This window comes from Calonectris borealis, chromosome 22 (genome assembly GCF_964195595.1).
Source record: "Calonectris borealis chromosome 22, bCalBor7.hap1.2, whole genome shotgun sequence".
Lineage (NCBI taxonomy): Eukaryota > Metazoa > Chordata > Aves > Procellariiformes > Procellariidae > Calonectris > Calonectris borealis.
In genome coordinates this window covers 9,448,647-9,475,139 of record NC_134333.1, presented here as the reverse complement: position 1 = coordinate 9,475,139, position 26,493 = coordinate 9,448,647, and the positions used below count along the sequence as shown (strand labels likewise).

The 26,493-nt window shown below is 72.2% G+C and overlaps 5 protein-coding genes across 12 annotated transcripts; 2 read left to right on the top strand and 3 right to left on the bottom strand.

Moving 5' to 3' along the window:
• The first annotated feature begins 1,423 nt into the window (after nt 1-1,423).
• MIEN1 (migration and invasion enhancer 1) lies at nt 1,424-4,137 on the top strand. Its single transcript, XM_075171575.1, has 4 exons — nt 1,424-1,554; nt 2,159-2,256; nt 2,757-2,833; nt 3,275-4,137. The coding sequence occupies exons 1-4, from the start codon at nt 1,469-1,471 to the stop codon at nt 3,356-3,358; spliced, it is 345 nt and encodes a 114-aa protein (XP_075027676.1). The 5' UTR covers nt 1,424-1,468; the 3' UTR covers nt 3,359-4,137.
• A 301-nt stretch (nt 4,138-4,438) lies between these two features.
• On the bottom strand, nt 4,439-14,887 carry ERBB2 (erb-b2 receptor tyrosine kinase 2). The gene is made up of 27 exons (XM_075171574.1): nt 14,780-14,887; nt 11,833-11,984; nt 11,571-11,757; nt 11,159-11,296; nt 10,984-11,052; nt 10,326-10,438; nt 10,101-10,242; nt 9,913-10,029; nt 9,617-9,743; nt 9,457-9,530; nt 9,294-9,384; nt 9,005-9,204; nt 8,788-8,920; nt 8,344-8,434; nt 8,110-8,270; nt 7,972-8,019; nt 7,712-7,850; nt 7,484-7,606; nt 7,308-7,406; nt 7,041-7,226; nt 6,809-6,964; nt 6,633-6,708; nt 6,392-6,538; nt 6,215-6,312; nt 5,969-6,139; nt 5,492-5,765; nt 4,439-5,368 (listed from the first exon to the last, which is right to left on the bottom strand). The coding sequence occupies exons 1-27, from the start codon at nt 14,850-14,852 to the stop codon at nt 5,025-5,027; spliced, it is 3,729 nt and encodes a 1,242-aa protein (XP_075027675.1). The 5' UTR covers nt 14,853-14,887; the 3' UTR covers nt 4,439-5,024.
• Nucleotides 14,888-16,373: 1,486 nt separating this feature from the next.
• On the top strand, nt 16,374-20,392 carry PGAP3 (post-GPI attachment to proteins phospholipase 3). Of its 8 annotated transcripts, none has more exons than XR_012676922.1 (8): nt 16,374-16,572; nt 17,471-17,568; nt 17,640-17,792; nt 18,254-18,316; nt 18,448-18,523; nt 18,657-18,793; nt 18,885-19,089; nt 19,750-20,391. XR_012676922.1 is itself a non-coding variant. In XM_075171570.1 (8 exons), exons 1-8 carry the CDS (start codon nt 16,374-16,376, stop codon nt 19,811-19,813), a joined length of 951 nt encoding a protein of 316 aa, XP_075027671.1. In that variant the 3' UTR covers nt 19,814-20,392. The 8 variants fall into 8 exon arrangements, 5 of the variants coding, with proteins under 5 accessions (XP_075027671.1, XP_075027669.1, XP_075027670.1 ...); XR_012676921.1 differs by having other exon boundaries at nt 18,439-18,523; XR_012676920.1 differs by having other exon boundaries at nt 18,254-18,379; nt 18,439-18,523.
• Nucleotides 20,393-20,757: 365 nt separating this feature from the next.
• PNMT (phenylethanolamine N-methyltransferase) lies at nt 20,758-23,192 on the bottom strand. Its single transcript, XM_075171878.1, is given in 4 exon segments — nt 20,758-21,313; nt 22,451-22,658; nt 22,882-23,074; nt 23,076-23,192. Coding segments are annotated over 4 exon segments (915 nt in total). The 5' UTR covers nt 23,154-23,192; the 3' UTR covers nt 20,758-20,877.
• Nucleotides 23,193-24,494: 1,302 nt separating this feature from the next.
• TCAP (titin-cap) lies at nt 24,495-25,553 on the bottom strand. Its single transcript, XM_075171877.1, has 2 exons — nt 25,405-25,553; nt 24,495-24,763 (listed from the first exon to the last, which is right to left on the bottom strand). The coding sequence occupies exons 1-2, from the start codon at nt 25,551-25,553 to the stop codon at nt 24,508-24,510; spliced, it is 405 nt and encodes a 134-aa protein (XP_075027978.1). The 3' UTR covers nt 24,495-24,507.
• Between the last annotated feature and the right edge of the window lie 940 nt (nt 25,554-26,493).

The following is a 26,493-nucleotide window of genomic DNA, read 5'->3' as shown; positions in this document are numbered from 1 at the left end:
ACGGCGCGGGGGGTCCCCACCCCGGCCCCGCTCCTACCTGCAGGCGCCCGCCGCGTCCCGCCACCCTCCCGCCGGACCGGGGATTCCTGTTCTCCCCGGCTTTATCTACCTGCGCCAGCTCCCGCCCCCGCCTGACATCATGCCGCCCCGGGCCGGCCGCCCGGCACCCGGCCCCCCCCCACCACCCAGGGGTGCCCCCCGACCCCCCGGCCCCGGGATGGGGCATCCAGCCTGGCCCCGTGCCAGCACGGGGGGTCCAAGCCCCCCGAACCCCCATCCCACGACCCCGCTGTGGTGATGGGGAGTTTCCCACAATGCACTGGGGTGACCCCAGGAGCGGCCGAGCCGGGGCGGGGGGCAGAGCTGGGGGGCACCCAGGGCCCCGTGGCTGTCCTGGGGGTGCGGGTCCGGCATGGCCCAGCCCGGCCCCCCCCGGGGGTCCCCGGCCCCAGGCTGTGGGGTTTGGGTCAAGGCTCCCCTGGGACCCCACACGTGGTGGGGGCTGGAAGGGCTCCATGGGGTGGGGGGGCCCCGTGGGGTCAGCCCAGGGACTGGGGCAGGTGGGGACCCCATGGGGTGTGGGGGGTCCCGTGGGGGTCCCATGCAGGTGGCAGGGTGCCCTGGGGTTTGGAGGGTTGTGGGGTCCTCATGGAGGGGCCCCTATGGGATGCAGGGGGGGCCCTGTGGGGGTCCCTTAGGGGATCTGTGGGGGTCCCATGGCGGCAGAGGGTGGGGTCCCTTGAGGGCCCCCATGGGTGCTGGGGGTGGGGCTTTCCATGGGGGCTGTGGGTGTCCTCATGGGGCTATGGGAGACCCTGTGGGGCAATAAGTGCCCCCCCAGGTGCCGGGGGAGTCTCCACAGGGCGGTGGGAGCCCCGTGGGGCCTGTGAGTGGCCCCGTGGGGCCTGTGGGTGTCCCCATAAGGGGTGTGGGTGTCCCACAGGGGGAGTGGGTGTCTCCATGGAGCGCTTGGGGTCCCGTGGGGCCACAGAGTCCCCAGAGAGGTCCCCATTAGGGGTTCAGGGGGTCCCCGTGGAGGATGCTGAGGGTCTCATGGGCTCCATGGGGGTCCCATGCGGGATCTTTTGGGGTCTGTACGTGCACCAAGGCCCTGTAGGCTCCCACGGAGGGGTTGTGGGGGGTCAGTGGGGGTCCCATGGGGGACAGTGGGGGTCCTATGCGTCTGTGGGGATCCCCATGGGACTGTAGAGCTCCCGCGGTCCCCACGGGAGCCTGTGCGGGTCCCACGGGAGTCGGTGCGGGTCCCAGGGGGGTCGGTGCGGGTCCCCGCGGGCTCCGTGGGGACCCGGCGGGCGGAGGCGGCCCCGCCGCTGCGCGCTCCTCCCGCCAGCAGGTGGCGCGGCGCGGCCGCCCGGAGCAGACGAGAGGCGTGGTGCCGCGCGGCCGGAAGCGCCGCGTCACGTGGCGGGCACCCGGAAGCGGCGGGCGGGCGGCGGGACCGGCGGCGATGAGCGGCGGGGCCGAAGCGGCGGCGGCGGCGGCCGGGGCTGACGCCGAGGCCGAGCGGCGGGTCCGCATCGTGGTGGAGTACTGGTGAGCGCCGCGCCGGGCCCGGGCTCCTTCCCCCAGTGCTGCTCCGCCACCTGCGGGGGGACGCGGCGGGGCCGGGGGGCGAAGAACCGGGAGGAGTGGGGGGGGGCGAAGGGCCTTCGGCGTGTGAGGGACCCGGAGGGGGCAGTGGGGTGGGAAGGCGCTGAGGAAGGGGATACTGGGTGCCGGGGGCAGCAACTGGGGGAACTGGGACGGGGCATGCGGGGTGCTGGGGGGACTTTCAGGCACGTGAGGGTCCGGGGGGGAAGGGGGGGCTAAGGAGGGGGACGGGGGGCTCTGCAGGGGTGGGGGGGAGTTGGGGTGCAGAGGAGTAGGTGGGTCATAGGCTAATGGGATATGGGGGGCCTGAGGGGTGTAGGGAGCTGGGGGGCTTGTGGGGGGGTAGGGGGTCGGAGGGTTTTGGGGATGGGGTGGAGGGGGTGGGGGGGCTATTGTGGGGGATGCAGGGCCTGGGGATACAGGGGAGGTGGATGCTGGGGGGCTCCTTAGTTTGGGGTGGGGTTGGCCGGGGAGTGTCTGGGCAAGGGGTGCTGTCGGGGGGTCCCCACGCAAGGCCTCAGCTCTCACCCGCTTCTCCTGCACCCAGCGAGCCCTGCGGCTTCGAGCCCACGTACCAGGAGCTGGCGAGCGCCGTGAAGGAGGAGTACCCCGACATCGAGATCGAGTCAAGGCTGGGGGGCACAGGTAAGGGCCCACGACAGCCCTGCTGCGGCCGGCGCCGTGCTGGGGTCACTGCTGGGGTGCACTGCTGGGGTCACTGCTGGGGTGCACTGCGGTTGGGGCGACCCCGGCCTGCCCCCGCTGCGGTGCTGGGTGTCAGCCCTGTCTTTGGGAGGGCAGGGGGCTGAGCTGGTGTAAACCTTGCAAGCGAGACTGTGCCTGAGCGCTGCGTATCGCAGGGGCTGCCCCTCACCGAGGTCTCGGGGCAGGTGAAGAGACCCTGGAGCCTGAGTGTCTGCCAGGAGAAAGGCAGGAGCCCCCCAGGCTCTCCAGGGGTGCACTGTGTGTCCTGCCGCCGGGGGTACGGCCTGGCGGGTCTGGGGGTGCCACCGCAGTGTTTCTGCCTCCCAGACGCTTGTGCCGGGGGTCGGTGTGGCAGGAACGGCTGCAGGAGGGGTGGGGGGGTTGGCGGGACCGTGCAGGGCAGGAGCACGGCTTAGGGCTCGGCCCTGTGTGCTTTTAAGGTGCCTTCGAGATTGAGATCAACGGGCAGCTGGTCTTCTCCAAGCTGGAGAACGGAGGCTTTCCCTACGAGAAGGACGTAAGTACCCGGCCCCGCAGGGTCCTTGCGTCAGCCAGGCTGGGGGCCGTGGGGAGGTTTGTTTTTGCAGTGAGCTCCCGTGACCGGTTTTTTCCCTCGGCGTCTCCGTTTCATCACCCACTGGCTCTGCCCGAGCTCCGGCGACGCCTCACGATCCCGTCGGGCATTGCTCCCCTTCCTGCCACCCTGCCGGGACCCGTTCCAGGTCCCGCTGCAATACGATGCGAGCCTGAGCCGCTGCTCGTGTGGGGAGAGCGGGGACGGTTCCTGGAGCTCCTGCCTCAGCGTGGCCGTGATTTGGGCCCCTGGTGCTGCCTGGCCTCCCCGCGTTGCGTCCAAGTGCTCCCCACCGCTGCATCCCCCCCTCCCAGCGCTCCTTCCCCCCCAGACCTCGTGGCGAGGCCGGCCCGGAGCGCAACCCCCTCCCCTCTGTCTCCTCAGCTGATCGAAGCGATTCGCAGAGCGAGGAATGGGGAACCGCTGGAGAAAATCACCAACAGCCGCCCCCCCTGCGTCATCCTGTAGCCCCGCGCCCAGCTGGGATCTCCCAGCGCCCGGCAGCCAGCTCCCGGCCCCTTCGCTGCCTTCGTTACCTTCCTGCATGTTGGGGGAGACCGGGAACGTCGGGGGAATGCGAGAGCGTAAGGAGCCTCCCGGGGAACTGGGGGCGAGGGCTGGGATGGGCAGAGCTGTGGTACTGGTGTCACTGGGCCGGCCGTGCCGGGGGGGTCGTTCTGGCCCGTCCCTTCGGGTCGCGTCCCCGCCGTGCCTGACCCGCTGCGGGGTGTAGCTGCGGCGTGGGGTGCTCCCCTGCCTGCCTTCGCCTTCCCCTTCCTCTGCGCTTGCCTCCCCCCACGCCCAGCAGTGCAGGGGGGGCGTGGGGGCCCCCCCACAAATGCTCTGCCCAGCCCTCGGGGGAGCCAGCCCGGGCGTTGGAGGGGACTTTGCAGCTCCAGACCTCCCAGCAGGTTAATGCAGAGCAAAAACCACTCGCTGTAAACTTTAGCGTGATTCGTTAATGATTAGCCTCTCCTGTCACTGTTTAAACCGGTGCGAGGGCAGCGGGGACCGGCTGCCCCGGCCGGGCCTGGGAACCCCGGCTCGGCTCCGTCCCCACGGCCAAGAGGTTTCTTAACGGCCGCGAGCTTCCCCCCCTCCCCTCCTCAGGCTCTCGGCTCTCGCTTCCCGCTTGTAATGACTCTGCCCTTCGCCACGGGGCGGCCGAGCCGGCGGAGGGGCCCCCTATTTATTCTATACTGTGTATAACCCCAACGGCCCGGTGCTGAATAAAGGACAGAGGAGAACGTGGCCTCTCTCGTGTCCCTCGAGTACGGGGGTGGGACACGGGCACCGAGGCGCAAAAGCGGGGTTAGATCAGGTCCCGTCTCCTGCCTGCCCTGCCCTTGGTCGGCGGCCAGGCGGGATCAGGACTTTCACCCTCCAGGTAAGCGGGTCCTGCCCCTCGCTGCCTGCTCGGGTGGTGGCAGCTGAGGCCAGGAGGGAGGGGACACGGAGGTCCTGGGGAGACGGAGCCGGCTCCCCTCCGCCAGCGACGAAGGAGGAACCACACAGACAAGGGGTGTAGAAAAAAAAAAAAAACCAATGTACAATTATCAAATATACATCTTGGTGCGATACAGTCGGCTTCAGAAGAATCCAGGAGGAGCCGGGACGCGCGCCCGGCGTCCGTCTGCTCTCAGTGCAAGTCCGTGTGTCCCGGCGCGGCTGGGGCGCCGGGGGAGGAGGGTGGCGGCGAGGTTCACAGGATGAGCCGGGCCGGGAGAGCCCTGGAGAGGTGGGTGGTGGCGGAGGAGCCTTTGGGGTGACGGTGGCGGCTGTCCTTGCCCAGGCTATGCTGGGGCCGAGCTCCCCGGGCTGCTCCCGGTCGCAGTCTGAGCACCGTCCGGCTCAGCGCGGCTCGTGGGTCACCCCCGCCGGTGCCCAGCTCTGGGGGGGGCCCAGAGCAACACCTGGCACGAAGGGTGACCCCCCTCTGTCCCCACACGTGCTGCCGCGCTGTCCCACAGCGTCCTGGGCTCTCCCAGCCCTCCGTGGCCAGCGTCGCCCTGCGGCGTCAGCGTGGACGCCAGCAGGCAGAGGGGACAGCCGCCGGCCCCACGTCCACGGCTCGCCGTGCCGTCCCTCCCCAAGCTGCCTCGGCGAAGGGGGGGGGTCTCTCCACGGCCCAGCCCTACGCAGCTGCGTCGTCGGGGCCGGCCAGGCCGAGGTACTCGGGGTTCTCGGCCGTGGGCGTCGTGCCGGGGCCGCCCTCGGGGCCACCGGCCTTGGGGGGGTCCTGGTTCCAGTAGTAGGGGTTGTCGAAGGCCTGGCTGAAGGGGCCGGGGGCGGGCGGGCCGGGGGGTGCCAGGTACTCGGGGTTCTCCACGGCGTGGCCGAAGGGCCCCGGGAAGGGGTGCTTGGCTTCCTTGATGAGCCCGTTCTTACCCTGGTGCCCCTTGGGCTTGTCCGGCGGGGACGGGGGTGCGCGGGGGTGCCGGGGTGGGGACCGCCGCTCCCCGGCCTGATTCACGTACTCTGCAGGGACGAGGGATGCGTTCGGGGCCGCCGGGGCCGGGCGATGGGGCGGGCGGGCAGCCCCCGGGGAGGGTGCAGGCTCAGCCGCCCCCTCCTGCAGGGTCCCACCCCTCCCCTCCCTACCTGGCATGGCGGTGCGGGGGGCCGGTGCGGTGAAGCCCTCGGGGTCCAGGTCCTCGCTCTCCTCGGCCGGCAGCCCGGTGGGATCCTCGCTGTACCGCGGCAGGGTGCCGGGCTCCCGCGCCGACGGGCTCTGCAGGGCCGCCTTGGCCCCGCCGTCCCCCTCCGGCGCCTCCGGCACGGGGCCCTCCGGCCCCTCCGCCAGGCCCTGCGAGGGGAAGGGGAAGGCGGCCAAGCCCCCACCCTCCTCCACGTCGGCCGGGGTCTCCGCCGTGCTCTGGGTGTGGGAGAGGGCACAGAGTCGGGCACTTGCACCCACACCGAGGAGCCGGTCCCGGTGCCTGCAGGGGGGGCTTTGCACCCCGCATCCCCCCAGCACAGAGGCGGCTGCAGCCTTGCCCTGAGCTGCCCCAGCACTGGGTCACCCCATGCCTCTGCCAGGAAAGGGGGGCTCCCGCCTGGCCCCCCAAGCCCACCTACCCGTGTGGAGGAGATGCGGCTGCGGTAGGTGGTGGAGGTCTCGGCGCTGAAGAAGCCCTGGTGAGGGACCAGGTACTCCTCGGCGTCCACCAAGTCGTCCATGTCCTCCTCCTCGAGCAGGGCCCGGTAGAAGGTGCTGTCGATGGAGCCGGGCAGCCCGACCATGTCGTTCTGGGGGCGAGGGCAGCGGTCAGTGCCCGCACCGGGGTGCTGGCGGGGGGACAGGACCCCCAGGGACCCACGTACCTGGATGACCACGAAGCGCTGGGGGTCGCGGGCCATGCGGGAGAACTCGGTGACCAGCTCCCGAAACTTGGGCCGGCACTCGGAGTCGATCATCCAGCCTGGGGCAGAGCCGGGCAGCGTCAGGGCTGGGAGCGAGGTGCCACCGCGGCACCCCGTCCCCGTGCCCCCCCACCGTACATTTCACCATGATCATGTAGACGTCGATGGTGCAGATGGGTGGCTGCGGCAGCCTCTCGCCCTTCTCCAGCAGGTCGGGGATCTCCCGGGCGGGGATCCCGTCGTAGGGCTTCGCCCCGAAGGTCATCAGCTCCCACACGGTGACGCCTGGGGGGACAGGGACGGGGGTGAGCGGTGCCCCGGGCCCCCCTGCACACCCCTCCCTGGTGCCGAGCCCGGGGATGGGGCCGCCCGGACGTACCGTAGCTCCAGACATCGCTCTGGTGCGTGAAGCGTCGGCGGAGGATGGACTCCAGCGCCATCCACTTGATGGGGACCTGGGACAGGGAGGACGGAGAGGTGACCAGGACTGGGGGGGGTCCCCAAGGGGGGGCATCATGGTCCCCATCACTCTGTCCCCGCGTCCCCAAGCCCCACCTTGCCGCCGTCAGCGTGGTACTCGGTCTCATCGATGTCGAGCAGCCGGGCCAGCCCGAAGTCAGTGATCTTGACGTGGTTGGGGCTCTTGACGAGGACGTTGCGAGCGGCCAGGTCCCGGTGCACCAGCCGCACCTCCTCCAGGTAACTCATCCCCTGGGGGTGGCGCGCATCAGGCTGGCCCCCGGCCCCCCGTGTCCCCCCCCAGGTCCCCGCAGCCCCCTCGTCCTACCTTGGCGATCTGCACACACCAGTTGAGCAGGTCCTGGGAGCCGATGCGGTCCTTGTTCTCCCGCACGTAGTCCAGGAGGCAGCCGTAGGGCATCAGCTGCGTCACCAGCTGCACCGTGGAGGTCAGGCAGATGCCCAGCAGCCGGGACACGTAGGGGCTGCCCACCCCTGCCATCACGTAGGCCTCCTGCGGGCGGGGGGGGGCGGTCAGGCTGCGCGGGGGCTGCCGCCAGCACCGCTCGCCCGCCGGCACCGCTGGCACACTCACGTCCAGGATCTCCTTGTTGGCTTTGGGCGACGTATTCTCCCGCAAGACCTTGATGGCCACCGGGATCTTCACGCTCTCCCCGTCAGGGATCCAGATGCCCTGGGAGGGGGAACATGGGTGAGGGGGTGCGGAGCGGGGAGGGTCCCAGCCCGCTGGCAGCACCCCCCACCCCTCACCTTGTAGACGGTGCCGAAAGCGCCGGAGCCCAAGACCTTCACTTTCTTGAGCTCCGTCTCCTTGAGGATCCGCATCTGGGCCTGGTTGGGGAGGGCTCCGCTGGGCGTCAGCGGCTCCACCAGCTGCAGGACACAGAGGGGTGAGGGGGGCCGGGGCCGGGCTCCTGGCACCCCCCGGCGCTGGGGGTCCGTCCCCTCCAGGAGGGGCGCAGCTCCCGGTGTCCCCACCTCGGTCTCCTGCAGCAGGCGCCGCATGGCGTGCTTCCGCTCCTGCTGCCGCCGGCGCTTGACGCAGACGACGGTGATGAGCAGGAGGACGACGACCAGCAGAGCCCCCACCACGCCGGCGATGATGGACGTCACCTGGCTGCGGGACAGGAGGTGACCGGAGTGGGGGAGATGGTGACGGGGTGGGGTCCCAGCTGGAGGAGCCCCCCAGCACCCAGAGGGGTGGAGGTCAGGGTGGCACAGGGCACCCGCGCTCATACCTTGGCTTCTGGTCCACGGGACAGCCGTCCTCATCCCGGATCGTGCACCTGGGGGGACAGTGTGCCGCAGCCCCCCCGTCAGCAGCCCCCCACAACCCCCTGCCCGTGCCTGGCTGGACCCCACGCCCCCAGACTCACGAGTGGGTGCAGTTGGTGGGGCAGAGCTGGCAGACGCCGTCTTCATCCGGGTACTTCCAGACGGGCACGAAGGAGGCGTCCGCCTTCACGCCGCTGGGGCAGCGCCGCACGCACTGCTGCGCGTCCTTGTAGTGGGCGCAAGCCACGCACTGGTCCGCCTCCTGCGGGGGGGGGGGATGAGGGACCCAGGCATCCGGGGCCGCCCCCCAGCCCCCCATCTCCCCCCATCCTCACCGATCCGAAGCAGGTCTCGGTGCCGTTCTGGGGCTGGCACTCGGGGTGGCAGGGCAGGCACCGCGTCCCGTTGGCGTGCTCCCGGACGGCTCTGCGGGGCGAAGGGACCGTGGGGTGGGCACGGGGAAGGGATCCCGGACCCCCCGCCCTGGGGGGATGGGCATAGGGAAGGGATCCCGGACCCCCCGCCCTGGGGGGATGGGCACGGGGAAGGGATCCCGGACCCCCCGCCCTGGGGGGATGGGCATGGGGAAGGGATCCCGGACCCCCCGCCCTGGGGGAATGGGCATGGGGAAGGGATCCCGGACCCCCCGCCCTGGGGGGATGGGCATGGGGAAGGGATCCCGGACCCCCTGCCCTGGGGGGATGGGCACGAGGAAGGGATCCCGGACCCCCCGCCCCGGGGGGATGCTCTGCCCGCCGTCCCCGGGGCTCGCCGCTTACCCGTCCAGGAGGTTGCAGGAGGCGACGCACTCCTGGCCGCGCAGGAACCGCTCGCAGGCGACGCACTGGGTGGGGCCGGGGCCCCAGCAGTGCCCGTGGGCGCAGAGGTGGAAGCAGACCAGCCCCTCGCTCTCTGCAGGGGGACACCGTGAGCCACCGGGGCGGGGGCGTCTGCCGCCCCCCCCCCAGCCCCCCGTCCCCCGTGGGTGCTGCTTACCGCACTGCTCGGGGGGCTTGTTGTGGGTCTGGAAGAGGCGCTGGCGGGGGTTGCGGAAGATGCTGCCCCAGGGCACCTTCTGGAGGAAGCAGAGCTGGGGGTTGTGGTGGACGAGCACCATCCCGCTGCTGATCTCCTGCAGGGCGCGGAGCCCCAGCGCCTGCACCGCCAGGTCCCGCAGCGTCAGCGAGTAGGCGCCGCTGCCGAGACACGGCCGGGTGAGCGCGTGCGGACCCCGCCGTGTCCCCGCGTCCCCCCCGCCCCGCTCCGTGTCCCCGTCCCCGCTCACTTGTGCAGGACGCGGCCCCGGATGACCCGCAGGTTTTGGAAGACGCCCAGGTCCCGCAGGCCGGGTGGCCAGGCGGCGATGTAGAGGAAGCCTGCGGGGAGCCCAGCGTCAGCACCCCGTGCCCCCCGCCCCGGCCGCAGCCCCCAGCTCCCCCCGCTCTCACCCGTCAGCTCCTCCAGGCTCTCGAAGATCCGCAGCAGTTTGGGGTCCAGGGGCGCCGTGTTGGTGCTGGGGTCCCTGCCAGGGACGGGAGGGGGGTTGGGGGGGTCCTGGCAGGGGTCCCGGTGGCCACCCACCGGCTCAGGGGGGGACAAGGCGCTTACCCAGCGAAGGTCTCGGGCAGGAAGGCCAGGCTGCCGAAGATCTTGGTGCAGCCGGCGAAGTGCTGGATGTTGGAGGCGTTCACGGCGCGGACGCCCTTGAGGAAATCCACTCCCAGCCCGTAGCACACTGTGGGGACACAGCGGGGCTGGGGTGCTCCGCCGGCACCCCCGCTCCCCCAAAACACTCACTGCTCCCGCCCCGCCAGCTGTGGAGGGACCCCCCCAGGGCATGGCCAGCACCCCCACGCACCCCTGGGGTCCCCAGAGCCCCCCCAGGCGCCGGGGGGGCTGCTCACCCTCCGGGCAGGGCTTGCTGCACTTCTCGCACTTCTGGACGTTGTTGACGGTGACCTCCTGGCTGTTCTGGGGGCACACGAGGGTGCAGGACCCCACCTCCGTCGCCAGGTAGTTATCTGGGGGGCGGGAGGGGGGTCAGGGCCACGGCGGCTCGCCCCCCCGGCCCCCCCGCCGGCGCGGTACTCACAGGGACACTGGCTGACGCAGCTGGCACCGAAGGTGTAGCGCCCGTCGCGGTTGGGCACCGACTCGAAGGTGTCGGAGTTGTAGATGACGAGGGGGGGGCAGTGCAGCTCGCAGATCCCGCTCCGGTTGAAGTTCAGGCACGCCTGGGGGGGGGACGGATGATGACGGCTGGCGTGAGACCCCGGCATCCCCCCGGGACCACCCGTGCCCCCCCCCCGGTGCGCACCAGGCAGTCGGAGTGCTTGGGGCCGGTGCAGCCGGCGGCGCACTGCTCGTGGCAGCAGTCCGTCGGCTTCGTGCCCTTGCAGCGCGGGCAGCCGTGGCAGATGCTGTTGGTCACTGGGGGGGGAGAGGGACGCGGTGGGGATGGGGACCCCACCGGCTCCCCCCCCCAGGGGATGTCGGGGTCCCCGGGATGAGGAGCTGGGGGGTAGGTGGGTTCCCAGGGCAGGGATCTGGCGGGGTCCCTGTGGTGGGCATTGGGGTGCCAGGTGGGGGGCGGCGGGGCAGGGAGCTGTGGGGGTGAGTGAGGATCCCCAGGACAGGGAGTTGGGGGGGGGTAAGTGGAAGCCCCCAGGGCAGGGATTTTAGGGGTCTCTGGGGCAGTGATTTGGGTGCCAAGTAGGGGGTCAAAGGGGCAGAGATTGGGGGGACAAGCGGGGGTCTCCACAGCAGGCATTTTGGGGAGCCCAGGGGGCAGGGAGTTGGGGGGGCAGGCAAGTGGGAGGCCCGGGGGGGTCTCTGGGGCCAGGATTTAGGAGACAAGTAGGGGTCAGTGGGGCAGGGACATGCGGGGGGGGGTCCCCATTTTGGAAAGCCCTGTGGGGCAGGGGCTTTGGGGGTCCCTGGGGGGGGGCAGGGCTGGCTGTGGGCCCCATACTCACGCGTCTGGCAGTCCTGCGGCCCCTCGCCCCAGCAGTGCCCCTCGGCACACAGCGCCCAGCAGTCGGGACCTGCGCCGGGGGAAGCCGTGAGCTGGCGATGCCACGGGGGCCGGCAACCCCCGGGCCCCCTCCCTGGGTGCAGCCCACCCCCCCCCGCCGGGGTCCCGGTGCTCACAGCTGCGGCTGCGGGTGCTCTCCACCCGGGTCTCGTTGCGGAGCTCGTTGTGCCGGTGGAAGATGTCGGACCAGAGGATGGTCTCCTGGAAGCAGAGCTGGGGGTTCCTCTCGATGCGCACCCCTCCCTTCAGGATCTCTGTGCAGGGACAGGCGGGGGGTCAGCACGGGGAGGGGGGGCCCTGCAGCCCCATGGGGACACCCAGCCCTGGATGGGGGGGACTTGCAGCCCCATGGGGACACCCAGTCCCAGGCAGGGACCAGCAGCCCCAGGCAGGGACCCGGCAGGGCCAGCAGCCCCGTGCACCCACCCCAGGCAGGACCCGGCAGCTCCCAGCCCCAGGAGCAGCAACCCACAGCCCCGAGCACCCCGATCCAGGAGCGACCACCCTTTGGCGGGGGTGGTCCCCTACCTGTGAGGTGCCGCATGCCGAGCTGGCGCAGCCCCGGCGTGCCGGCGGGGCCGGCGTTGCCCACCACGGCCAGGGCGTAACGGTCCTGGAAGAGCTGCGTCCCCCGGATGATGCGCAGGCTCTGCAGCTCCAGCCGGCTCACTTGGTTCTCCGCGATCAGCACGTAGCCCTGCACCTCCTTGATGTCCTGGGGACAGGGGGACGGGGTGAGAGGCCGCCCGACCCCTGCCATGCCCACCCCGGGTGCTTCCCCCCCATGCACCTTGAGGAAGGCGGTGTCGGCGTCGGGGGGCAGGTAGGTGAGCTCCAGGTTGCCCTGCACCACCTGGCAGCCCTGGTAGAGGTGCCGCAGGGTCTCGTAGTGGCTCTCGGGGCTGGAGGGACGCAGCAGCTTCATGTCGGTCCCCGTGCAGACTGCGGGGACGGAGCGGGAGCTCAGCGGGTCCCCTCGCCCGGCCCGTCCTCGCCCCCGTGGGAAACCGAGCCACCGGCGGCACCGGCCTCCGCAGGAAATGCCGTGGATCCGGCGGCGGCCGTTTATCTCCGGGGCTGCTCCCAACAGCTTCCGATGGGCTTCCTGGATCGCTGCTCCCCCGGCTCCCGCCCCGGCACACGGCAAAGCTGCTCCCGCTTTGGCACCCAGCCCCAGCCCCGCACGAGGGACAGCCGGGGGCCGACGTCGCCCCGTGCCCACGGTGGGCGTCGGGTGCTGCTGGGGGCCGGGTTGGGACCCACAGAGCCGGCCGTGCCGTGCCGGGGGCCGGAGCGGGGGCCGCGGGCAGGAATGCTCTGCCCACGCCGGCGGGGGGGCCACGCCGAGACAAGACCTGATTGTTGAGCGGCAACGGCTGCCGGAGCCCGGCCGGCCCCATCCCGCGGGGGGCTGCTGGCTGGGGGACCATCCCCAGGGCATCGGGGCGGGTGGGGGGTGCAGGGTGGGGGGCACGGGAGCCCGCCCTGGGCCCCGGGCCCCGGGCCGGGCGGGTGAGTCACGGCCGCGGGTGGCACGGGGCCCCCGGCCGCCCGCTCCCGGCAGGAACCGCCTTTTCAGGTCGGGCGTGTTTGGGGAGCAGCGGTGACGCAGGGCTGGCGGGCACGGCCCAGCCCCGGCGCGCCCGCAGCCCCCGGCGCCCCGCCACCACGCCGGGACCACCCCCCCCACACCAGACCCCAACCCGGCTCCAACCCTGACCCCGGCACGGCTCCAGCACCGACCCTGCCACCGCCTTGGCACAGCCCCAGCGTCGGCCCCAGTGCCACCAGCCCTGAGCCGCCACCGTCCCCTCCGCGGGCACGGGGCAGGGGGGCATCGAGCGCACGGGGGTCGGGCGGCCGTGCCCTGCCCTCCGCCCAGGGCAGGGGTTTGGCGTCCCGGTCCCCGGCTGGAGGGGGCTGCTGGCCGCGCCGCGGCTGAGTGACAGCCCCCGGTGCCGGCAGCTGCCTGCACGGCCTCATGGCTGGGGGACCAGGCTGGCAGCCTCCGCTGCCTGCTCCAGGGCTGCCGAGCCAGGGAGACCGCCCCGGGCATGGCCAGGGAGGGGGAAGAAGCCCCCCGAATTTGGGGTTCAGCTCTCACCCCACCGCAGTGGCCTCGGCTGTGCAACGGAGGGTCCCCCCGGGAGGAAACCGCGCCATCGCGGCGGGCGGCCAAAGCTCAAGGTCTGCCCTCCACCTGCCCCGCGGCGCGGGCAGAGGATGCCGCGGGCTTTCCCAGGGCGAAGGGCAGGCAGGACGGGCGAGTAGCGGCGGCAGGGCCAGATCCTGGTGGGATCCCGGCTCTGTCCCATGGGCTTCGGCCCTGCCTGCTCCTCCGGGTCCCTGGCCGAGCACCGGGAAGGGCAGTCAATGATCCATCCTGCCTGGCTCGCTACGCGGGCAGTGCCACCGTGGATCGCCCCATGTGCCTGCAGGCAGCCGCCGAGGTGTCCGGCAAAGCCCATCGGCCATGTGCCCGCAGGGCTGCCCCGGCTCCGGTGCTCCCCGAGCTGGGGCTGCCGGTCATCCCCTCCCAGCCAGCACACGGATCCGGCCCCAGGGACGGGGTTGGGGCTGTGGGGACACACCGGTGTGTCCCCGGTCTGGAACTGGGAGCTCCCCCGGCACAGACCCTCTGAGCAGGTGAGCCACGGGGTGCCGGGAGCGGAGGGCACCCGGCAAGTCCCCATCTCCCTGCCCCACGACCCTGCACCGGCTCAGCCCGGCCGGGCGTTTGCTTCCCAAACCCCCGGTGCTGGACGTGCCCCCCAACACGGGGGCAGCAGGCAGGCCCCGAGCAGGCAGCGGGGTCAAACCCTGTCAGTCGCTTTTGGGGCTGCTGATGCCCAACCTTGGGGCCACCAGCCCCGTACCCTGCTGTCCCCGTCCCCTGCCCCGTCCCCGTGTGCCCGGCCGAGGCCTCGGGGCAGGCAGGGCTCCTGCCCAGGCTGCTCCCGCTCCCTCCCCGGCCGCTCTCCCGGGCTGGGCAGGGTGCGGCACGTCGAGAATGTAGATGGGAGCGACGGGGACGCACCCACCCACCCACCCACCCGCTCCGTGGGGCACCGCGCCTGCCCCAGCACCCCGCGGCTCTCTGCCCTGCGCCCCGAAACCTCCCCGCGGCTCCGGGAGGGGAACCCCGGGAAGTTGGGGTCCCCCCGTCCCCGCTTCCCCGGGCGTTACCGGAGCCCTGGGAGCGGCTGCAGCCGGCGGGGGGGTCCCCGCTCGGGACGGCACCGGGTCCCCCAAACTCCTCCCGGGGCAGCGGACCCGGGGCTCGTCCCGCTCGGGGGGGCCGGGGCGCAGCGGGCAGGGCAGCCCCGTCCGGCCCAGCGCCTCCCAGTCCAGCCCAGTCCGGCCCCCAGCCCCTGCGGGCGATCGTGGAGCGAGGCCGCCGGCGACGCGCTGCCCGCGGCGGGGAGAACCGGGGGGGACCGAGGGGGGCACCGGGGGGGACCGGGAAGGGACTGGGGGGGACGGTCCCGTCACTTTCAACCGAGCAGCCCCCGGACACACCGGACCCTCAGCCTGGTGCCCCCCTCGGTGCCCTCCCGCTGCCCCCCGGTTTCCCCCGGTCCCCCCCCGGTGCCGGTCGCTCCCGTGCAAAACTTTGCGCAAAGTCCCGCCGCCGCCGGAGGGACGGTCCCGCGGCCCGGTGTCCTCCCGGTCCCCGGTGTCCTCCCGGTCCCCGGTGTCCCCCCGGTGTCCCGCGGTCCCGCTCCGGTCGGACCCACCTTCGGCGGCGGCGGCGGGGCAGAGGGCGGCGAGCAGCAGCCCGGCGCAGAGGCAGCCTCCGGCGGGGATCATGGTGCTCAGCGCGGGCCGCGGCCCATGGCCCCGCCGGCCGCTCCGGGAAAGTTTGCGGTGCGGAGCCGCCGCCTCCCGCCGCTCCCGGACTCCGCCTCGCGGGGCCGCGCCGCGCTCCCGGCCCCGGGCGAAGGCGCGCCCCCCCCCCCGCCGCGCGCGCTCCCTCCGCCTCCGCGCGCTCCCGCCGCCCCGACCACCCCCCGGGAGCCCTCGGTCCCCCCCATCCTCCGGGAGCACCGGGGACATCCCCCCCCTGCTCCGGAGCTGGGGCTGTCCCGGCTGCGGCGCACCCCGCTCGGTGCGAGGCCCCCCCGGTGCTCGGGCTCCCCTGCCCCGGGGTCCTGCCGCGGCCCCGGGGGGGGTGCACCGGCTGCAGGGAGCGGGGTGCGGAGGCTTCGCCGTGGGGTCACCCAGATGGGGGGGACAAGTCCCGTCCCTGTCCCCTCACCTGCCCCGCTGCGGCTGTGACTGTCACCGGTGCAGGGGACGGGGACGGTAACGCTGCTCCCGCGGCTGGGGACATGAGGACGGTCCCAGGGGGTGGGGGGGGGACACGTCTGGCACCGAGACTCCTGGGGTACGGGGACAGTCCTGGGGTACGGGGACAGCCTGGCAGCATTCGATGGGTCCCCAGTGAGGTGGCCCAGAGCTGGCGTTTGTCCCCCACCCTGGGCACCTTCATCTGCTGCCGTGGGTGCACGGAGCGGGGGGATTGGGAAGTGGGGTCCCCTGGGAGCATCGCAGCCCGCGATGGGGACCCCACACATGCCCAGCCCCACCCAGACCCCCCCAGCCGGGCGTCGTGGCCGGGAGCAGCCACGCCGGGGGATCCCTGCGTGGGGCTGGTTCTCCCCACCATGTCCCCCTCGGCGCCCCCGCCCCGTGCTTCCACACGTGCCCCCGAGGCCGAGAAGGGGTCCCCAGTGCCGGGACCCCCGTCTGCCCAGGGGTGACGGCTCCACGGGGACAGGAGCGGGGAGCTGGCCCGTCACCGTCACCCCAAGCCAGGACAGCGGCCGCCCCGGGGGACGGCACAGCGGGGCTGGGGGCACCACGTCCCCCCCTGTCCCCACCGTGCCCAGCCACTGGCACCCCGCGGGAGGGCGGCCGCCTCGGGGTCCTCGCCCCACGGCCCCCGCCTGGGGTCCCGCATGGCCGCGGCCTGCACGGCCCACCCCGAGGCGGAGGCAGACCAGGCCACGCTGCCCCCAGGCCGCGGCCTGGCCCCGAGCCCCGCAGGCCGCCGGGGTCCCCGCAACCCCCCCGGGCCCAGCAGCCCCCCCCCAGGGGGGATATATCCCATGAGCCTCTGCGAAGGGTGCCCGGGGGTATATATCCCATGAGCCTCTGCGGAGGGTGTCCCCCCCCCCCCCCCCGGGGGGATATATCCCATGAGCCTCCCGCCCTGGGGGACTGTATCCCATCATCCCCGCGGCTGGTGGAGGCGCTCTATCCCATGGTGCCCCGCGCCGCCCCCGTTTCCGGGGTGGGCCGGAAGCGGCGGGGCCGGGCCGGGCGGCGATGGCGGCCGGCGGCGCGGCGCGGGCCGCGCTGCTGCTGCTGCTGGGGGCAGCGGCGGCGCCGGGCCCGGCCCGGGGCTCGCAGGGGGACCGGGAGCCGCTGTACCGCGAGTGCCTGGGCCGCTGCGAGCGGCAGAACTGCTCGGGGGCGGCGCTGCGGCACTTCCGCGCCCGCCAGCCGCTCTACATGGGCCTGACAGGTACCGCCCCACCCCGCGCCCATTGGCTGCCGGGCTGGGCCGCGCCCCCACGGCTGGCAGGCCCCGCCCCTCGGGGAGACCTCGCCCCCATAGGCCACGCCCCTCGCAGAGGCCCCACCTACGCACCGAGTTGCTGGGCGGGCGGGGCTGGGAGGCACAGGGCTGTACTGGGAGGCACTGGGCTGGACTGGGGAGCACTGGGCTGTCCTGAGGCCTGGCTGGGGAGCGCTGGGCCGTACTGGGGCTGAGCTGGGAGGCACCACGGCCAGGCTGGGGTGCTGGGCTGTACTGGGAGGCGCTGGGCCATGCTAGTTCTGTACTGGGAGGTCACTGGGCCGTGCTGGGGCTGTGCTGGTGGGCATTAGGCCATGCTGGGGCTGTGTGGGGGGTACTCGGGCTATACTGGTGGGCACTGGGCCGTGCTGGTGGCTATTGGGCCATTCTGGGGTCACTCTGGGAGGCGTTGGGCTGTGTAATGGGGTACTGGGCTGTGCTGGGCCATGCTGGGGATCACTGGGCCATTCTGGGGGGACACTGAGCCATACCGGGGGCCACTGGAATTTGCTGGAGGCCTCTGTTGGGCCATTTTGGGGGTCACTGGACCATCTGGGGGGACACTGGGCTGTACTGGGGGTTGCTGGGCCGTGGTGCTGGGAGCCACTTGGGGAAAGCCCGGGTGCCCCACCTGCGCCCAGCACAGTGGGGGTCCCCCAGCCGCGCAGGGTGAACCCCACCCAGCTCACCCTCACCCGCGCTGGGTCCTGCCACTCCCAGCGCCTGTCGTGGTCTGACCATGCAGCCTGATGGTCCATAGTGGGAGTGACTGGGAGGGCCTCAGCGGCCAGGACAGGGGCCGCGTCGGCTGCCCCCTCCCGCTGCTTCGTCTCCCCGGCTGCAGGCTGGACCTGCCGCGACGACTGCAAGTACGAGTGCATGTGGCTGACGGTGCGGCTCTACGTCCAGGGCGGCCACAGGGTGCCCCAGTTCCACGGCAAGGTGAGCGGGGGGGCCGGGGGGGGGCCGGGGGGGCCCCCTTTGCCCGCTGACGCCGCCGTTCTCCCTTGCAGTGGCCCTTCTCGCGGTTCCTGTTCTTCCAGGAGCCGGCCTCCGCCTTCGCCTCCTTCCTCAACGGCCTGGCCAGCTTCGTCATGCTGCTGCGCTACAAAGCCGCCGTCCCCCCGGCCTCCCCCATGTACCCCACCTGCGTCGCCTTCGCCTGGGTGAGCCGGCACCCCCCCTTCCCCTCCCCGGGGGGCTGTGCTGCGCCCACCTCCTCGCTGCTCTGTCTGGGGGGGTCTTCTTGTTGCCCCCGTGGTCTTCCCCAGGGGCAGGGCCCCCCCAGGACGATGGGGAGGGGCTTTGGGGGGCACAGCCTGCGCTGGCAGAGCGGCACCGGGCTGGCAGCGCTTCCCGGGCATCCTCTGCCAGAGCGCGGAGTCTCGAGGGCTTTTCCGTAACCAGCTGATCAGCAAACCCCGCACAGCTCCGGCTGCTGCCGCTGCCCCGGCCGCCGGCGCCTCCGCATCCAATTTTCGGGGCACTCGTCTTCCCTAATGAGGCTGACGAGCTTCTGAGGGGGAACGTGACCCAGGCGGGGAGCTGGCACTTAGCTGGCAGCGGGGGCCGCTCAGCCTCTCCCCCCCACTCCGGGTTTCTGCCTCTCATCCCGCCTCTCCTGCAGGTCTCCTTAAACGCCTGGTTCTGGTCCACCGTTTTCCACACGAGGGACACGGCTGTGACGGAGGTGAGTGGCACCCCCAGACCCGGCGTGACCGCGGGTTCGTCCCCAAACCCGTGCTGGGGTCCTGTGGTTCAGCCCTGCTCGGGGCGGGGGGGCTGTGTGCCCTCCTCGAGCTGCCGGCACAGCTCCCCCAGCCCCGCTCCCCCAGAAACTGGACTATTTCTGCGCTTCGGCCGTCGTCCTGCACTCCGTGTACCTGTGCTGCGTCAGGTGAGCCCCGCCACGCCGCGGGGCACCGAGCCGCGGGGCATCGAGCCGCGGGGCAGGGCGCCGGGGACACCGGCAGCGGCCGGTCCCCGGGGCTGTGAGCGACCCCCTTCCTCCTCCTCCTCGCCCCCCCCAGGACGCTGGGGCTGCAGCGGCCAGCCTTAATCAGCATCTTCAGGGCCTTCCTCCTCCTCTTCCTCGCCTGCCACATCTCCTACCTGACCCTCGTCCGCTTCGACTACGGCTACAACATGGCTGCGAACGCGGCGATCGGTGAGGCTGGGACCAGGGGGGGCTGGAGCCGGGTGGGGGGGCCGTGCCCACGGGCGGGTGCCCCCAATCCCTGTGCCCCCCCCCTCCCCAGGGCTCCTCAACCTGGCGTGGTGGCTGCGGTGGTGCCTGCGGAACCGCCCGCGCCTGCCCCACGTCTGGAAGTGCGCGGCCGTGGTGCTGCTGCTGCAGGCGCTGGCGCTGCTGGAGCTCCTCGACTTCCCCCCCCTCTTCTGGGTGCTGGACGCCCACGCGCTCTGGCACATCGGCACCATCCCCCTCAACGTCCTCTTCTACAGGTCAGTGCCCCCCTCCCCGGCACCCCTCTGCGTGGAGCAGCACCCCCGCTTAAAGTAGGGGTGCTGGGGGACCCCCTCTTAAAATAGGGGTGCTGGGGGCCCCAGTCTTTCCCACAGGGTGCGGAGTGCCCCTCTCTTGAAACTGGGGTGCTGGAGGCCCTTCTGTTTCCCATGGGGTGCTGGGAGTCCCACCCTTGAAACTGGGGTGCTAGGGACCCCACTCTTGCCCACAGGGTGCTGGGTGCCTCTCTCTTGCCCGTGCTGTGCTGGTGCCCCCCTCCCCTTAAAATCTGGGTGCTAAGGGCCCCCCTTTTGTCCATGGGATTCTCAGTGCTTCCCTCTTGAAATTGGGGTGCGAAGGGCCCCTCTCTCGCCCATGGGATGCACAGTGCCCCCCTCTTGAAATCGGGGTGCTGGGGACCCCTCTCTCCCCCATGGGATGCACAGTGCCCCCCTCTTGAAATCGGGGTGCTGGGGACCTCCTTCTTGCCTGTGCCGGAGGGACCCTGCCGCTGCTCCCCAGGAGCCCCGGGGTCTGGCTGTGCTCAGTGGGGGGTTTGGGGCCCCCCCGAGCCCCCACCTCCCCACCCAGCGCTGGCAGCCGGAGGGGGTCCCCCTGGCCCCCCCACAGCCCCCACCTCTGCCCCTCCCTCTCCACAGTTTCCTGGTGGACGACAGCCTCTACCTCCTGAAGGCCAACTCCGACCTCTTCAAAGCGGACTAGAGCTGCTGGGGGGGGGGCGCAGCCCTTCGCGCGCCCCCCCCGGGGTCCTGCCCCTGTGCCAAGTGAACCCCTGGCCCCCCCCGGCCCTGGGCTCCTTCCCCCGGTTGCCTTCCGAGGTTTGCTTTTCATTCCATGCCCCCCCCTGTACCCCCCATCTCCCTCCCTGGGGTGCAGGGGTGCTGGGCCCCCCCCCCTGCCGGTTGCACAGGGACCAAGGGCAGCCGAGCCCCCCCTGGTTCCCTCCCCAGCTGCCGGTGCTGAGCCAGGGGCCCTCCCTGCCGTGGAGCCCGGCAGCCGCGAGGTGGCAATGGCTGCTGGGGCCTGCGGTGCCGGGGGGGGCCGTGGGCGGCTGGGGGGGGGCCTGTGTGCGCATGGTGGGGGGGCCTTGCTGGGACCTGCTGGCTGGCTTTTGGGGGGGGGGGGTAATGTGTGGGGCTGGAGTGGTGCCTTAGGGCTGGGGGAGCCCCCCCTCTGCCAGAGGGGCTGTGCCCCCCCCCCCCCCCCCCCCCGGGATGTGCCCCCCCCCCCCGGGTCGCCTGAGTGTGTTGTGGGGTGTGAATAAAGCTGAGTTCAACCTGTGCCAGGCTCTCGCCCCCCCACGCCCCCTCCCTGCCCCGTGGGCACCCTGTGCCCCGCCACGCTGCCCCCCGCTCTGTGTCCCCCCCCCCATGCCCAGCCCCACCTTGCACCCCAAGCCTGCCCCCCCCCCCCAGTGTGCCCCATTCCCCTTGCTGTCACCCCATGGTGCACCCCATATCCCCCCTGCCCTGCACCCCACCCTGTACACCCCAACCCCCCCCTCGGTGGGACCCATATCCCCCCTGCCACCCCCCCATTGCACACCCCATCCTCCCCCTGTCCTGAGCCCCCCCCCCGGCTCCCTGAGCCCCCAGATCTATGGGTGCCCCCTCCCCAGGGGCAGCCCCCAGGCAGTGCCAGGCCGTGCCGTGCAGCTCGGGCTTTATTGGGGGCAGCGGGGGGGGCGCCGGGGCCGCGGCGGGCGGGGGCACAAAATCTGGCTTTTGGGGTGACGGGGGCAGAACCCCCCCCCCCCGGGGGGTCCCTCAGGCCTCCAGCGGTTTCTGCGCGTGGGCGAAGAAGACGCCGTCGACGTCGTCCACGCCGGTGCGGAGGGCGGGCGGCATGGCGTAGGAGCGGAAGTCGCGAAGGGCGAAGCCGGCGCCCGCCAAGGCCGCGCGGACGTCGTCCTCCGCCAGCGGCACCACGGGCAGGCGGGCGGCCCCCGCCAGGTAGAAGGACTCCCCCAGGGCCCCCAGCAGCAGCGCGTGGCCCCCCGGGCGCAGCAGCGAGCCCACGTGCGCCAGCGCCCGGGCGAAGGCGGCGCGGTCGGGGCTGACGGCCTCCAGGCAGAAAGCGGAGAGGACGGCGTCGGCCGGCGGGCGCAGCGGGGCGCCCAGCGGGTCCGGCCGGTGGACGTCGATGGGCAGGATGCGCCGCAGCCGGGCCCGCAGCCGGCGCTGCTTCTCCTGCCAGGGCTCCCTGCGGGGAGGTGGGCGTCAGCGGGGACGGGATCCCGCAGGGGTGTGGGGGTGGGATCCTGCAGGGATCAACGTGCACAGGGACACGGGGCTGGGCTCCTGCAGGGACCAGCCCAGCATCCGCAGGGACGTGGGGATGGGATCCCATGGGACTGGGGACACGATCCTGCAGGGACCAGCCCAGGAACTGCGGGGATGTGGGGATGTGATCCCATGGGATTTGGGGACACGATCCTTTAGGGACCAGCCCAGGAACTGCGGGGACGTGGGGATGTGATCCTATGGGGACTCGGGGACATGATCCTGCAGGGATCAGCCCAGCATCCGCAGGGACGTGGGGATGGGATCCCATGGGACTGGGGACATGATCCTGCAGGGATCAGCCCAGCATCTGCAGAGACATGGGGCTGTGATCCCATGGGATTTGGGGACATGGTCCTATAGGGATCAGCCCAGCATTGTCAGGGACGTGGGGCTGTGATCCCATGGGATTTGGGGACACGATCCTTTAGGGACCAGCCCAGGATCTGCAGGGACATGGGGATGTGATCCTATGGGGACTCGGAGACATGATCCTGCAGGGATCAGCCCAGCATCTGCAGGGATGTGGGGCTGTGATCCCATGGGATTTGGGGACACACTCCTACAGAAACCAGCCCAGTGTCTGCGGAGACATGGGGCTGTGACCCCATGGGACTGGGGACACGATCCTCCAGGGATCAGCGCAGCATCCACAAGGACATGGGGCTGGGATCTCGTGGGGTTTGGGGACATGATCCTATAGGGATCAGCCCAGCATCTGCGGGGACGTGGGGCTGTGATCCTGTGGGGATCTGGGGACACAATCCTGCAGGGATCAGCCCAGTGTCCGCAGGGACGTGGGGCTGTGATCCCATGGGATCTGGGGACACAATCCTGCAGGGATCAGCCCAGTGTCCGCAGGGACGTGGGGCTGTGATCCCATGGGATCTGGGGACACAATCCTGCAGGGATCAGCCCAGTGTCCACAGGGACGTGGGGCTGTGATCCCACGGGCCATGCAGCCGTGAATCCCGCAGGGATCCCACCCTCGCCGGGTCCCCCACCGCCCGAGGTCCCCCACCGCCCGGGGTCCCCCCACCCCCCCGCGCAGCCCTACCCGCGTCCCTCGATCTTGCAGACGTGCTGGATGAAGGGGCTCCAGTCGAAGGTGCCGGGCTCCCCCCGCGCCCAGCGCCCCAGCTCCTCCCGGTTCACCGCCAGGTAGTCGGTGGCCACGATCTCCTCGAAGTGGTCGCAGGCGCTCAGCAGCTGGTAGATGGTGGGGCCCGAGCCCACGTCGATCAGCGTCCGCCCGTGGATCTCACCTGGGGGGGCAAAATGGGGTGGGGGGGGTGTCCCACACTGAGCTGGGCACTGGCTGGGGTACAGGGGCAACGGGGGGGGGGTGTCCCACCCCGGGAGGAGGCTAGGGAGAAGGGAGATGGGTGGGCAGCAGGCAGGGTGGGTGCTGAGGTGCTCTCCCACGCCGTGCCTCAGTTTCCCCACCCCGCCGCAAGGCTGTGGGGGGGCTTCCCCGGCACCCCTCACCGCTGGCGAAGGTCTCGGCCAGGCATCGCAGCTTCCAGGGCACCACGAACTCCTCGGAGGAGAAGTCGGCCCGGGGGGGCAGGTAGTTGTTCTGCAGGTAGGCGCGGGGGTCGAAGCGCTCGTAGCCCTCCCGGAGGGCGGCCAGGCTGCTCATGGCGAGGGGCTGCGGCGGCGGCGCCCGCCCGCCCCCAAACCCGCCTTATATCCCCGGCCGGGCTGGGGGGGCCGCGGCGAGCGATGGCCCTGCCCGGCGCGGAGGTGGCGGCCGCCATCCATCGCGGATAACCGGGTTAGCGCCAGCGCCCCGGGGCCGGGGGACGCGGCTGGGCGCGGGCGCTGCCGGATCCGGCCCTGCCTGAGCGATAACGCTCTTCGGCCCTCCCTGGACGGGGGGGGCAGGATCCAGGAATCCTGGCTCCCGACCCCACGTCCGGAAGCTTTTGTCCCCCTCCCGGGATGTGGGTGTCCTGGCCGTGACTCCCCCAGCACCGGGTCTGCCCACGAGTGTCCCGCGGGAATATCCCACAGGATGGGACGGGATTGGGATGGGGAGAGGATGGGATGGGGCTGGGGCTCTCCCTGATGCCTCCATCACCAGTGAGCTGAGCGTGCCGGACCTCAGCCCAGCCCCTGGCAGGAGCCGGGCACCACCAACCCTCCCAGCTCCCAGTGCTCCCAGTGCGCCCAGCACCCTGCGATAAGGGGCAGGATGGGACCCACTTATGGGGCTGGGGAGAGGGAAGGGGGTCAGAGATCCCGAATCCCGCCTGTGCCGGGGCTGTAGGAGGACGAAGGTAGCAGGGACGGGGGCCCGTGGGGAAAGGGGCCGGGATGGGGAAGGGGATGGGGCTGGGCCGGGCACAGGGAGGGGACAGGGACTGGCGGTGGCCCAGGGACAGCAGGATCCAGCCGGGTGGGAACAGCTAATCTGGGCGCTGGGTCCATCCCGGACCCTGGCATCGGCTGGGCTGGCGATGGGGGGGAGGGGGGGGGCAGTTACATAAGCAGAAGATTACCCCCCCCCCCCCCCCAGCCCCTCCCAAAACCTGTGGGATGCCTGGGTCCCTCCAGCTGCCGGCAAGGCGCTGTGCCTCAGTTTCCCCCATTCCCCAGCAGGGCCTTCTCCCCCTAAATCTTGCCCCCTCCCCACACCGCCTCATGGGGGTGGGGGGGGCGTACCCCTCTCCCCCTACCCAAAATGAAGCTGCTGGGCCAGGCTGGGCATTTTATTGCCGTACAAAGACCATGGTTTGTACAATCCCGCAAAGTGACCCACCGCAGCCCCCCCACCCCTCCACAGCCCCCCCAGGGCCCCGTTTGGCCCCAGGGGGGGTCTCAGCGCTCCCCATTCTCGCACCCTCTTCTTTTTGCCAGGGAAACTGAGTCACGCCCGTGCCCGGTGCTGCCGGGAGCCCCCCGAATGGCAGGCGCCCAGTCCCCGCCAGCCTCTGCGACATCCGCTGCGGGGTGGGGTCCCAGGCATGCGGGAGCCCACCCCCACCTGCCCCCACCCTCCTGCGCTGCCTCTTCGGGGCGGCCGAGCAGGCCCAAGTGTCCGGGCCCCCCCGCCGCCCCCCAGCATCAGCCTCCTGCCCCCCCCGACCCCCCCCGGCCCTGCTGCCACCCTCAGCCCCGCTGGGCCTCGTGGGAGAGGGAGCGGGACAGCGTGCGGGGGACCCCCGCCTTGGCACCGCGGAGGTCCGGGGGGGCGAAGAGGGGCAGGGGCAGGGTGCGGGCGTAGGGCAGGAGGTGCTGGGTCAGGGGCTGCCCCAGGAACCCCACCCGCAGCACCCCCCAGGGCGAGCGCTGCTCCAGCACCCGCGTCTCCCCGCGATGCTCCAGCGTCTCCCGGCGCTGCTCGTCCACCTCCCGCCGGCACCACCTGGGCACGGGGCGCTCGTGGGGGCGGGAGCGGGGTCCCAGCGCCCCATGGGCACCCCCGCATCCTGCTCTGCCCCCCTGGGGTCACCCCACCCTGTGGGGACCTCTGGGGACCCCCCCACACCACCCTGTGGGGCCCACCCACCCTTCAGAGGTCCCCATTCCCCACTGGCACCCTGGAGACCCCCCACGGTCTCACCAAGCCCCTGGGGACCCTCAGAGACCCTCCAGGACCTGCACAGCCCCACGGGGACCACCCCACCCCAGGGGGACCCCTGGAGACCCCCACATCCCTCATGGCCCCATGTGGATGCCCAGCCTCCCCCAGCCCCATGAAGACCCCCATCTTCCCACAGGAACCCCCGAGACCTTCCCAGTCCCCCCCTTGGACACCTCCCCACCTCCCTGGAGCTCCCATGACCCCACAGGGACCCTTGGAGCCCCCCACGGCCCCTTGGGGACCCCAGAGACCACTGCAGCCCCCCACATCCCCCATGGCGCCATCGGGATCTCTGAAGCCCCCCATAGCCCCAAGACCCTATAGAAACCCCACGGCCCTTGGGGACCCTCAAGCACCCAGTGCCCCCCTATGGCCCCAGCACCCCAAGGACCACCACCCCCAGCGGCAGCGGTGCCCCTCACCCCTCCTCAGGCCGGGTGCTGAGCTCCAGGTCCAGCCACTCGGCGCTAAAGCTCTCGCGACGCCCCACGTCCTCCTCCCGCACGCGGCAGCCCAGGCGGGCGCCCGAGAGCAGCCCCCCGCTGCGCACCACCGCGCTCGGCCCCAGCATGCTGCCGCTGCCCCCCCGCCCGCCCGCCCCGCTTATATGGCCCCGCCGAGGCTATTTTGGGACGTGTGGCTGGCACCGCGGGGACGGGAGGGTGCCAAGGGCCCCCTCGGCGCAAGCAGGGGGGCGGCACTGGGGACACGTGTGTCACCCCGTGTGCGTCCGGCCACGCTCAGCCCCACGTGCCCGCTGGTGACTTGCCACCCCGTGGTGGCACCCCCTGCCCCGGGCTGTGTCCCCCCGGGGGGCAACGTGATGGCGCAGGCAGGACCCCCCCGGCCCAGGGCACCTCTGGCCTTTCCCCACCCGCCGCCGCGCTGGCACCGGCCCCCGTGCGAACACGATGGACCCCAGAGGTGTTAATGGCTTTGCGGGTGCCCCCTGCCAAGGCGGTGGCCACGTTACCCTGTGCCACCCCTGTGCCACCTGGCCCATGGCAGTGGTGGCCTCGTTGCTGCTCTCGAAGGGCGATCGGGGTCCATCCCAGGGACAGGCTGTGCCGGGTGCTGGCCACGGGGCCCCCCCGGCCGGGCTATTTGTAGGGCCAACAGATGGGGGCTGCGGACAGACGGGCGCTCGCTGGGTGCCAGCGGCCGGGGCTCACGTGGCCGCGGCTGCTGCCCGGGCAAACGCGGGTCTCCAGCCCCTTCCAGCCGCCCGCGTCGTCGCCCCGCAGCCGCGGTGGTCCCGCTCCAGGGGAACACCCTGGGGCCGGGGGACATTTGGGGAAACCTTCGCCCCGGGGTGACCAGTGCGGACGCTCCGCGCCGATGCCCAGGAGCTGCCGGTGCCACCACGGGATGGGGGACAGTGACACCCACGGCCAGTGGCTGAAGGGGCCTGGAGGACCCGTCCTTTGAGCCTGGGGGGCTTCGGGCTGGCCCCAGCCCCACGGCCGCTCACGCCCCGTCGGGCCAGCGTTCCTCCTCGCTTCTATTCGCTC

Coding starts and splice junctions, on each gene's coding strand:
- MIEN1 (XM_075171575.1), top strand. CDS start 1,469: ATGAGCGGCGGGGCCGAAGCGGCGGCGGCGGCGGCCGGGGCTGACGCC. Junction 2,257..2,756: donor GTCAAGGCTGGGGGGCACAG/GTAAGGGCCCAC, acceptor TGTGCTTTTAAG/GTGCCTTCGAGATTGAGATC. Junction 2,834..3,274: donor GCTTTCCCTACGAGAAGGAC/GTAAGTACCCGG, acceptor CTGTCTCCTCAG/CTGATCGAAGCGATTCGCAG.
- ERBB2 (XM_075171574.1), bottom strand. CDS start 14,852: ATGATCCCCGCCGGAGGCTGCCTCTGCGCCGGGCTGCTGCTCGCCGCC. Junction 11,758..11,832: donor CCGACACCGCCTTCCTCAAG/GTGCATGGGGGG, acceptor CCCTGTCCCCAG/GACATCAAGGAGGTGCAGGG. Junction 6,140..6,214: donor AGCGCTTCGTGGTCATCCAG/GTACGTGGGTCC, acceptor CCTCGCCCCCAG/AACGACATGGTCGGGCTGCC.
- PGAP3 (XM_075171568.1), top strand. CDS start 16,374: ATGGCGGCCGGCGGCGCGGCGCGGGCCGCGCTGCTGCTGCTGCTGGGG. Junction 18,317..18,461: donor GGGACACGGCTGTGACGGAG/GTGAGTGGCACC, acceptor CCGCTCCCCCAG/AAACTGGACTATTTCTGCGC. Junction 18,524..18,656: donor GTGTACCTGTGCTGCGTCAG/GTGAGCCCCGCC, acceptor CGCCCCCCCCAG/GACGCTGGGGCTGCAGCGGC.
- TCAP (XM_075171877.1), bottom strand. CDS start 25,553: ATGCTGGGGCCGAGCGCGGTGGTGCGCAGCGGGGGGCTGCTCTCGGGC. Junction 24,764..25,404: donor AGCACCCGGCCTGAGGAGGG/GTGAGGGGCACC, acceptor CCCCGTGCCCAG/GTGGTGCCGGCGGGAGGTGG.